The sequence below is a fragment of the Schistocerca gregaria genome, chromosome 2 (genome assembly GCF_023897955.1).
Source record: "Schistocerca gregaria isolate iqSchGreg1 chromosome 2, iqSchGreg1.2, whole genome shotgun sequence".
Classification (NCBI taxonomy): Eukaryota; Metazoa; Arthropoda; class Insecta; order Orthoptera; family Acrididae; genus Schistocerca; species Schistocerca gregaria.
In genome coordinates this window covers 481377323-481389378 of record NC_064921.1, presented here as the reverse complement: position 1 = coordinate 481389378, position 12056 = coordinate 481377323, and the positions used below count along the sequence as shown (strand labels likewise).

The window sequence follows — 12056 nt, the reverse complement described above, 5'->3', positions numbered from 1 at the left end:
TCCTCCTTTCAAGACACTGTCCATTCCGTTCAACTGCTCTTCCAAGTCCTTTGCTGTCTCTGACAGAATTACAATATCATCGGCAAACCTCAAAGTTTTTATTTCTTCTCCATGGTTTTTAATACCTACTCCGAATTTTTCTTTTGTTTCCTTTACTGCTTGCTCAATATAACATCGGGGAGAGGCTACAACCCTGTCTCACTCCTTTCCCAACCACTGCTTCCCTTTCATGCCCCTCGACTCTTATTACTGCCATCTGGTTTCTGTACTAATTGTAAATAGCCTTTCGCTCCCTGTATTTTACCCCTGCCACCTTTAGAATTTGAAAGAGAGTATTCCAGTCAACATTATCAAAAGCTTTCTCTAAGTCTACAAATGCTAGAAATGCAGGTTTGCCTTTCCTTAACCTTTCTTCTAAAACAAGTCGTAAGGTCAGTATTGCCTCACGTGTTCCAGTATTTCTACGGAATCCAAACTGATCTTCCCTGAGGTCGGCTTCTACTAGTTTTTCCATTCGCCTGTAAAGAATTCGTGTTAGTATTTTGCAGCTGTGACTTATTATACTGATAGTTCGGTAATTTTCACATCTGTCAACACCTGCTGTCTTTGGGATTGGAATTATTATATTCTTCTTGAAGTCTGAGGGTATTTCGCCTGTCTCATACATCTTGCTCACCAGATGGTAGAGTTTTGTAAGGAATGGCTCTCCCGAGGCCGTCAGTAGTTCCAATGGAATGTTGTCTACTCCGGGGCCTTGTTTCGACTCAGGTCTTTCAGTGCTCTGTCAAACTCTACACGCAGTATCGTATCTCCCATTTCATCTTCATCTACATCCTCTTCCAATTCCATAATATTGTCCTCAAGTATATCGCCCTTGTATAGACCCTCTATATACTCCCTCCACATTTCTGCTTTCCCTTCTTTGCTTGGAACTGGGTTTCCATCTGAGCTCTTGATATTCATGCAAGTGGTTCTCTTATCTCCAAAGGTCTCTTTAATTTTCCTCTAAGCAGTATATATCTTACCCCTAGTGAGATAAGCCTTTACATCCTTACATTTGTCCTCTAGCCATACCTGCTTAGCCATTTTGCACTTCCTGTCGACCTCATTTTTGAGACGTTTATATTCCTTTTTGTCTGCTTCATTTACTGCATTTTTATATTTTCTCCTTTCATCAATTAAATTCAATATTTCTTCTGTTACCCAAGGATTTCTACTATCCCTCGTCTTTTTACCTACTTGATCCTCTGCTGCCTTCACTACTTCATCCCTCAAAGCTACCCATTCTTCTTCTACTGTATTTCTTTCCCCCACTCCTGTCATTTGTTCCCTTATGCTCTCCCTGAAACTCTGTACAACCTCTGGTTCTTTCAGTTTATCCAGGTCCCATCTCTTTTATTTCCCACATCTTTGCAGTTTCTACAGTTTTAATCTACAGGTCATAACCAATAGATTGTGGTCAGAGCCCACATCTGCCCCTGGAAATGTCTTACAATTTAAAACCTGTTTCCTAAATCTCTGTCTTACCATTATATAATCTATCTGATACCTTTTAGTATCTCCAGGGTTCCTCCATGTATACAACCTTCTTTCATGATTCTTAAACCAAGTGTTAGCTATGATTAAGTTGTGCTCTGTGCAAAATTCTACCAGGCGGCACCCTCTTTCATTTGTTAGCCCCAATCCATATTTACCTACTATGTTTCCTTCTCTCCCTTTCCTACACTCGAATTCCAGTCACCCATGATTATTAAATTTTCGTCTCCCTTCACTATCTCAATAATTTCTTTTATTTCATCAGACATTTCTTCAATTTCTTCGTCATCTGCAGAGCTAGTTGGCATATAAACTTGTACTACTGTAGTAGGTGTGGGCTTCGTATCTATCTTAGCCACAATAATGCGTTCACTAATGTGTTTGTAGTAGCTTACCCGCATTCCTATTTTCCTATTCATTATTAAACCTACTCCTGCATTACCCCTATTTGATTTTGTGTTTATAACCATGTAGTCACCTGACCAGAAGTGTTGTTCCTCCTGCCACCGAACTTCACTAATTCCCACTATATCTAACTTTAACCTATCCATTTCCCTTTTTAAATTTTCTAGCCTACCTGCCCGATTAACGGATCTGACATTCCACGCTCCGATCCGTAGAACGCTAGTTTTCTTTCTCCTGATAACGACGTCCTCTTGGATAGCCCCCGCCGGACATCCCAATGGGGGACTATTTTACCTCCGGAATATGTTACCCAAGAGGACGCCATCATCATTTAATCACACAGTAAAGCTGCATGCCCTCGGGAAAAATTACGGCCGTAGTTTCCCCTTGCTTTCAGCCATTCGCAGTACCAGCACAGCAAAGCCGTTTGGGTTATTGTTACAAGGCCAGATCAGTCAATCATCCAGACTGTTGCCCTTGAAACTACTGTAAAGGCTGCTGCCCCTCTTCAGGAACCACACGTTTGTCTGGCCTCTCAACAGATACACCTCCGTTGTGGTTGCACCTACGGTACGGCTCTCTCTGTATCTCTGAGGCACGCAAGCCTCCCCACCAACGGCAAGGTCCATGGTTCATGGGGAGGGGGGGGGGCTGGGAGGGGTGGGGGGGCTAATATCCTAATAAGTTGAATTCCAAGTATCAGCACTGCAGTGATCATAAAATGCAACGGCCGGGATACCAATCCAGGAAATTCCAGATTAAGTTTCTACAGCCGAAGTTAGCGTGGTATTGTAGCGGAAATACCCAAAATTCCTTCCTTCTTCGAATCTAAGTTCGAACAGCAGATAGTAAGTAGGCTGCTACATTGTTGTCTTAAGTTGCCTTTTATTCGAGCACTTCTTTCTTCCATGCATCTTGTTCTTGGTTCTAGTGAATTGTAATACGTTACCTCTTTTCTGTATAGCCTATACCTATTTTGAGAGAGCTGCAGTCATGAACCACTTAACTCTGTTCTATGGTTTTATAATTCGAAAAATAATGTGTCATGATTTTTCGTAAGCTGTGTTTCCATCACCAATTGTATTATCAAAAATACCTCCGATACCTCCTGGTTCTTCATCCTCCCTATGGCCAAACCGATGCTCATCTAAAATTGCCTCGATTATATGATTCATTACCTAGGAGCAGTTATTTCTTGTTCATTATTGCATGTTTAGTACAAAAGAGATCAGTTAAATGCTGAATAGTGTGCATGATGCAAAACTTCTCTCCAGATGACAGGAGAAAGGAAGGCTAAATGGAACTAGCTAGCTGTTCTACAGTTTAAGTATGTAGAAATAGTTTGTATGATGAATTTAGAGTGTATGGACGCAGGCTTTATGTCGCCGATCACGATGTGTACCACTTTCGGCATTTTCTTCCTCCGTGTGGAACAATTTGTTGCGTGAGAGGAAGGAAGCCTTTATATTCTGTTGATGCTGGTACAGCGTTTTTCGTTTAAACTGTCTTGTGTTATTAGATGGAGACGCAAATGCAGTCACTGATTATTCTGAGAATTGCTTAAAAATATTGTTGCAGTTCCATTTAGAGTATATCCCCCGCAGCACGTTTGTCTTTCAGCTTTCATGATACCCCCTGCAGGGAGAGCAGTTTTGTGAGATTTCACTTTTGCAGGTAAAGTCTTGCAACATCATCATGGTTTTTAGAGGCGCGTAATTAAAAGTTTCGGGTAAGAATCTGAATGCAAAGTGACGGAAAGCAGGGCAGAAAACAATACGTTTGGCCTTTTCTCATTTCCGCCGGAGAGTCTGGAATTCAACCACGCTCATTATAGCTATAAACCGTCAAATGTAAACTTCTCTCTGTGGTAGAAAGAGAACAGTAAAATAACACAATCCAGCCTGAAATAGCGTAATAGAATTCACAAAGGAAAGCAGATTCTGCAGATATTAGATGACGCAGGCAGTCAACAAGAAAATTTCGTCTGCAGAACTAACAGTGCTCAAAAGTAATGGGCAAAATTCGAGAATATTGTACGACATGCTTCAGACCGGTGCGTGGTAAGTAATATAGTCAGGCATGGGAAAGATTCACCAAGGTTCAACAGACTTACTAAGAAGATGGAACAAAAACAAAGAGTTTTTCACTACAATTTTTAAAGTATTTGAAGCCTCACACAAAAATTGAACTTGACCGATGTCAAAATGTGAGCAAGATGCGCCTTACGTGACTACAATTCCATGTATCGGCGTGACAGAAAATCCTACAATGTTTTGCTCTTATGTTAAATCAGTAAACGGAGCGAAGCCAACTGTCCAGACGCTCTGTGATCGCAATGACTTCGAAATGTAGGATGCCACAAAGAAGACCTAAATACTAAAAGTTTCCAAAATTGTGTCACTGAGGAGATCCTCCTTTGAACTGACGCATGTGCTCCAAAATGAAATATCGAAATAAGTGAACATATAATAGAAAAGCAACTGAACTACAGGTGGCGGCAGACCAACACCATTCTGAAAATTATATGCTAAACAACTTGCTCCTATTCTAGCAGCAGAGTGCCTTAGGTCGCTGAAAGAGCAGAGCGTTTCTAATGACTGGAAAAAAAGCTCAGGTAATTCCCACTTTCAAGAAGGGTCGTCCAACTGATGCACAAAACTATTGGCCTGTCTCCCTGACCCTCAACATGAACAAATATAACGTACTGCTCATAGATAATTTGTTTTACCTAACGAATACAGAACGGTTAATGGAACCAGTTACTTCCATAGACAAGCCAGACGTCTGCGTACGGAGTGAATGAAAGTGGAATGATCACATAATACTAATCGCAGGTCAGGCAGATACCAAACTCAGATGCTTTGGAAGAATCCTCCGGAAATATAGTCCACTGACAAAGCAGGTAGCTGATAAAACGCTGGTTTGATCAGTGTTTCTATGTCACTCGTCCGTCTGAGATCATAACCAGGTAGGATCGGTAGAGGAAACAGAAAATATCCAAAGAAGAGCAGCGCGATTCGTTATAGGTTTATTTAGTTGGCGCGAAAGAGTCACGGGGATGCTTAGCCAACTCTGGTACCAGACTTTGCAACACAGACGTTCTGCATCACGGTTCGACCTGTTGATGAAGTTCTGAGGCTGTACGTTCCTAGAAGAGTAAGCCAATGCATTGCTTCCTCCTCCGCGTATCTCGCAAAAAAACCATTAAGGGGAGTTGGAACGCCCTCTCCCGAAAATGTTAAATTTAGTGGCTTGGCTTCCCTGTATTTCAGGAACCACTGTAGCCATTGACATGACACTTTTATAGGACATTAAACTGTATGTTCTGAGTTTACTTAACTAAAATAATCGCATTTCAGCCTCTGCTTTCGGAAATACAATTTTTCGTACGCTATTCTAAATAATTTTAATTATACATAACATTATGTTCTTCTTTTAGTTCTGTATACTCAGGATATGTATGTTATTACTCCCTGAAAATATGAATAGTCTACTAGAAGTGGTTTCTGAGATTCAGGGAGAAATGCAACAGAAAATATAAATTTTCAGGAATGGCTTCTGAAGTTTCAAAAGACTATAAATCTGTATATACTTATTTTTCATATTTTTAATCACTCAGAAGCAACCTGCACCATACTGTATATTATCCTCTTGACCTTTCTTCAAGTTTTCTTCTTCTTTTAATCTTTATGGACTCCTTAGTGACCAACTGTGCTGCATATTCTGCTTTATCAATGCGAACCTTGTCCATCCGTTCAATTTCTCTGATGGAATTTGCTTCAGGATTAATTCCCATATGATGTAGCACTTCCATCATACCAATTTTGCCATCATTAGAAGCAATAACAGCATCACTGACCCCCCAGTTTAGTGTCTTGATTCCAACAAAAACATTTTTTGGTAAGCGAGTCCATATAAGATTATTGAAAGACTCATTGGGAGTCACTTCTTGAGTAATTTGGGATTTGCAGGTCTCTGTAAATAGGTTTTATGATATCCATGACTGCTGCTGGGATGGAGGTTCAAATGACTCTGAGCACAATGGGACTTAACATCTGAGGTCATATGTCCCCTAGAGCTTAGAACTACTTAAATCTAAATAACCTAAGGACACCACATACAACCATGCCCGAGGCAGGATTCGAACCGGTGACCGTAGCGGTCACGCGGTTCCAGACTGAAGGGCCTACAACCGCTCGGCCACCACGGCTGGCCTGCTGGGACGGAGTCTTTATGGCTGCATGAACTGTTTGAATACTGGGCTTTGCGGTAGTTGCACCACGAATCAGGTCCTGGAGAACAAATGTGGTGTACTGGTTTTTCATAAGTTGACAGTCTGTGGAAGAAGGTAGCCCATACTGCCTGCTTCATTTTCAACAAACCCTCCATATTTATTCTAACGTCCATCCCGTAATACTGCTATAGTTCATCAATCATTTTGTCTGGCAGCCTGCCTCTTATGGTTTTACCATCATAAAACTTCTTGTCTCTCAAATTTTGTTTCAACTTCCTCAACCTGGTGCCCAACCTCTTCTGGACATAACCAACAAAATCCAGTTTTGTGATAATCTTTTTACCTGAAGGCTGTGCGGCTACTACAATGTTGTATGCTTGTGAGTCTCCATCACCTAAGAACTTAGTGTTACACACTCCCCTTTTGTTCACAGATCGACTGAAAATTTCAAAAGCTGCAGAGGCCTCCATTCCACCACTTGTTCCTTCATAATTTCTGTCACAGATATGCCCTTTTCATCCCTGATTTACACTTATAACTATGTTTGGTTAAAATCTGGTGATCCATTTCATTTCCAGTATCCACACTGGTCCCCACATCAACAGAATTCTTAGAACTGTGGCTGCACTCCTGCCAAGTGCCATCAAAAGATACTACTATATCAGTCATACCATAATTTATTTCAACAGCTTCGTTTGCAGCACATGCAACAGATTCCACAGCAGCTCCAATAAAATCTGCATACTTGTCGATTTTACAAGGTGGGCGTGGCATAAGCACCACGGCATACACTTTTTCTGCTGCAGTGTGTCCTTTGCCAATAGCTCTCAATCCATAAAACCACCTAACATTTACTTCAAAATAATTATCTTTACATTTATCAGAATTCCAAAGTGAATGAGTGTATTTACAACTGGCACATTAATGATACGTTTCCTGGCTAGTCCATTCGATACCTCACTATCTTCATGTAAACTAACTGGTCCTCCAAATATTTTACAACTCACACATTCACCTAATACCCTTCCTGGCACGTGTAAATCTATAAGAATATAACCAAACCTACCATTTACATCACTTTAGTTTTGAGAAAACTGTGTATCACAACGTTTTATTTCAATCTTCGAAGCACTAATATGTGTTTCTCTAGCTACTGACGAGTTTCCCTCTATTTCATTCTTTGTAACTTCACATGCTACATACTGAACACAATGTTTGCCTTTATTCGAAAATCGGATACCACGAAACACACGTTTCTTAAAAACACTTCGGCTTGGCGACATACTTTAGTTTTTCAGAGATTTGCCAATCTATTCGTCATTTTACCTCGGAAAAACGTTGGCACTTCGAGATACAACTCGTGTTTTTCTATGAAACGATACGATACTGTTTGTGACAGTGCTACCTACACAAATAACACTTTCGACCAGTGTAGATTATATTTTTAAAAAAATTCTTCCTATGTGAGTTTATAAGTGATATATATATATTATTTGGAAAATTGCAAATTTTATAACGAGATAAAAATCCGAAAATGTGAAAGAATATTTTTAATCCGTTCTAACTCCCCTTAAAAGTAGATTTGAATCCACACGGAGACTTAGGATTAGCAGTAATCGTGCTTACCGTGAACCATTCGCGAATGGAACAGTAAAAGTCGGAAGTGACGGTGCTACATAAAGGACCCTGCGTCCCACACCCTAAGGTGGTTTGTGCAGTACAGACTTAGATGCGAGTTCACTAAAATCATGTCTGGATGACGATGAAATAAACTGTGCTTTGTCACTAAAATTAACCTATTTTCCAGTCTTTTTGCTGCACGTATACGGGAGAACTGTGAGTACCCTAGAACGCATGGAGGTTACTCTTATTTTCCTACACTGTAAATTTGATCCATGCATAGTATTAATAAAAATTTATAATATAAACGATTGTCCTACTCTATCACGACCACACATACTTACCGTGGTGTGGGGATGGGGGGTAAGGGGTGGGGGTTATACTACCACAGAAATCCAGTGTACTGTGTAATTATCGTATGACACTGAAACGCGGTAGTATGCTAATACGTTAATGCGGAACCGGTTAAGGCTGACAAAAATATAGTTCTAGTTTTAGCCAGTACATTCATATCTGGCACTGTGAATGCAAGAAAGATGTGTAGAAATGTTTCCATGTGTAATGGCTTCGCAACAGGACGAGGGCAGAAAATGTCAAATAAGTAAGTGTGGGATAATATTGGCGCTTACACAGTTTGCTCAGTATGAGCACCGGAGACGTCGACGAGATGCTGTACGGCGTTAACTTTGCACCTGGTGACCAAATTTTGAACCAATTATTTTCCTGCTTAATTTTGTTCCGCATTAATGCGTTAACCAAGTTTCGCTGCCATGCGATAATTACAGCCCACACTGGACCTCCCTGAGTAGTTGCACTGTAATTACAACCATCCGGTTGTGTTCTTCGATCACGATCATAATGGGACTGTGAGAACTGAGTCCCAAATACGCTTAACATAAAACGCTTTGACGATCACCCCAGTATCAATCACTGAAAGGTCAGTAGCAGGACCACGAATTTCTGCATCCTGTACACCTTTCGACTAATATATTGGAAATTACTAATTTGTAGACCGATTACACATTCGTATATGGTATAGACAAAATACTGCTGTATATTTTATTTTCATCTGATTCAGAGTTCTGTTTCGTTTATGTTTCAGCTGATGAATGCAGCCTACTCCTACTACACTCTGCTACGTCAGGTGAACGGGCGCGACTAACCTCATGGGTGTCACCTGGTATAGCACAGTTGGACAACTTCCATGTAAATCGCTAAGAAATAAGTATAGTAGTAGTGAAAGACGACAGGCCTTCAGTCTCTCGCCTTGGTGCTCAACTCACAAGCGTGCACTGTCAAATCACGAAATGGTTTTATGAATCGTTGACAGTAGGAACAGCGCAATATAGCCATTTCATTATTAGAAGCACGTTATTTCCAGATCCAACCAGCACCAATACAAAGAATCAGAAGCTTTCATGTGTCTTTCCGAGATACAGAAAATTACCAGTAAATCTCAATATAGAACGCAAACTTTACTACCCGACACAATGAACCGCTATATTAGGAATACAGTAAGGAAAGAACTTTAGCTGAAATAAATAAAATGTGAAGATGAAACAATACGATACAATTACTCATTAAACATAAGATGTCTTACCAGGAACATACATTTACCACATAGCAAATTAATGTATGCAATAAGCTATGAATATGAAGCTATACCATCATATATACTTATTAATGATTTATAAAACACATTAAATTTTAAACAGAGTAAAACTTTACTTTCGCTGACTGAAATATTATAAAATTGACGAAATATTTCAATCTGCTTAGTAGTACTCTTCGGTAAAAATGTTTTGTTTGGTTTTTCCGAGTGGTCGAACGGGTCTAGGCGCTACGCTCTGGAACCGCGTGACCGCTACGGTAGCAGGTTCGAACCCTGCCTCGGGCATGTATGTGTGTGATGTCCTTAATTTAGTTAGGTTTAAGTAGTTCTTAGTTCTAGGGGACCGATGACGTCACACGTTAAGTGCTCAGAGCCATTTCTTTTTTGTTTCTCCTCAATTACGACTCTCCCGCCTCCGTTTCAATACCTCACTAGTTTTCCAAATAACTGGAGATACCTCAAGTTCAGTTTCTTCCACTAGTAGCCATTTAAGCACAAAAAAATCAACTATTAAACTGCGATATTCCACATAAATTACGATAACTAATCTAATTCCTGCATATTTTAGGAAATTTCCTTTCCAAATCAACATGCCACACATTTAATCTATTCATCCTGAATTAACAAAGTTTTCTTCATTGCTCGAAGGATGTATGTAACTTGGAACGATACATATTGTTCTACAATCTTCTCAAGAATTCTACTGAAGCGTCAGTGATAATTGAGAGTTTCAAAATTAATATCGAAGTTTTAAGGCTTTGCAGCATTTATCATATTCAACTTACAATTATAAATAATACATGAAATGCCAGAGCAACTCGGTTTTCTTTGGATACCCGTGTGAATACGTATGCACTGTTTTCTGTGTCTTCGTTTAAAATGCGCTAGTACCATATACACTGATCAATGAACAGCAAGTCTTCCATGCTTTAAGGTTCACAAGGTCTAAATCCGTTGTTACAGTGCAACGTGCATTCCATATTAAGTAACCAACTCGTGATTATAACATCCTTAGAAGGTTTTATCAGTCTGAGAGTTCGGGATGACTAAGAGTCAATGAAGAACAACGAGAGTCTTTCGTGCGTATCGCCAAGATTAGTCATGACTTAGCAGTTCCAGTTACGCCTCTGTGGAGCCTTTTAAGGATACACTTACAACTATGTCCGTATCGTTTGCAGTTGTTACATGCTCTGTATCCCAACTGTCTAGGTGCCAACTCTGCAAACGAAATATTGCTGAATGACGATGAAGATTTTCTGGATTGTGTCGTCTTCAGCGATTGTGTCGTCTTCAGCGATGAGTCGACATTTCTCCAATACGTGGGTCGGAACAACAAAGTGATTGAGAGTGAAGTACATTTGAGCGTGAAAGGGGGCTCGCAGTATGGCTGTAGCAGCAACAGCTGTTAAGTTTCCGTACCGTATAAACTAATTTCATAAGCTGCCTTTCAACTGCTGACTGAGTTCGCTTTACGGGATCGTAATACCTGTATCCTTGTCACTTAACGAACGCACTCATGTGGATAAAATGATATAATTTTCATGTTATTTGTATATTTCAATAAAAGCAATGAATCAGAATGATTCATGTTTAGTTCACTTTTCCTAATGGAAGGGGTGCTGAAGTGGATCTGAGTCATTCTTTCGTTGGTGTAAATACAGCAACTCACAACATTAAAGTAATGTGAGCTGCATAAGTATTTACCAATCACTGTGGTGTGCATGTAGTGCGTCATGCTTGTGCAGAGTGGTTTTTCTTAATAATTAGGTGACAGTTATTGTGGTTGGTTGGTTGCTTGTTTGGTTCATTCGGGGAGCGGACTAATGCATTTTTGTGAAAATGCAGTAGCCACCACTCAGTCAAATATGTGAAACACGAACGTAAAAATTTAGACAAAAGGCTAATGCCGCATAGTTCAGTCCCTTTCTTCTTCTACACCGTCGTTATCAGTGTTTTAGTCCGTAGAAGACTCACTGCAATTGCCCAATGATGTACGATATCGTAATTATATTTTAGGTATTACTTTTACTTTTTCACGCTTCATTAACAATCGTGTCTGTGTTGCCTACAATATTATTCCACTTCTGTGGCGTTAGTTGTGCCACTGCTTCCTCTAACACCCTGAATTTTTGCAAACAGTGACGATTTTGTTATTTGTTACCACGTAATGTCTAATCTTTGCCCAAATCATTTCGATGACGCTGAAGTGGCGGTGGTACTGTGGAAGTCTAACAACCCTCTGGCCATGTTCGTTATGTAATTCGTCCATAACATAGTGTTCAAACTGTGGCTTAATTTTTCTCACTATATTCATGAGTTCCTCCCTACATAAATCGTCCCGTAACCGTTCAATAATGTCAGATTTCTTCGTTGCCATCGTCGAAGCTTTATCTTTAGTAACAGTAGTAGAGTTCATTAGCCATTACTATGATAGACAGCCAAATCAAGTTTTCTCATGGTTGCCCCTCGAACAACATCAGAAAATTATCGTACTGCATCTCCTCGTGGTAGTTGCTTGTTTCCTTTGATTTGTAATAGAAGAGACAGTTAAGTACGAAACCAGAAAACAAGTATTCTTGTGCCTTTTCCACAGTAACAGCAGAACTTCTAAATATACCATCATCTGAACAGTTTTTTCTGAGGGAATGA

At 40.0% G+C, this 12056-nt stretch overlaps 1 protein-coding gene across 1 annotated transcript in view; it reads left to right on the top strand.

Annotated features, from left to right (window-relative positions):
- Positions 1 to 8957, top strand: part of LOC126335851 (odorant receptor Or2-like) — a 74531-nt gene extending 65574 nt beyond the window's left edge. The window contains exon 5 of the mRNA XM_049999322.1: positions 8898 to 8957. Within this exon, the coding sequence (XP_049855279.1) occupies positions 8898 to 8957 (60 nt within the window). The remainder of the gene's footprint in view (positions 1 to 8897) is intronic.
- The last annotated feature ends 3099 nt before the right edge of the window (positions 8958 to 12056 follow it).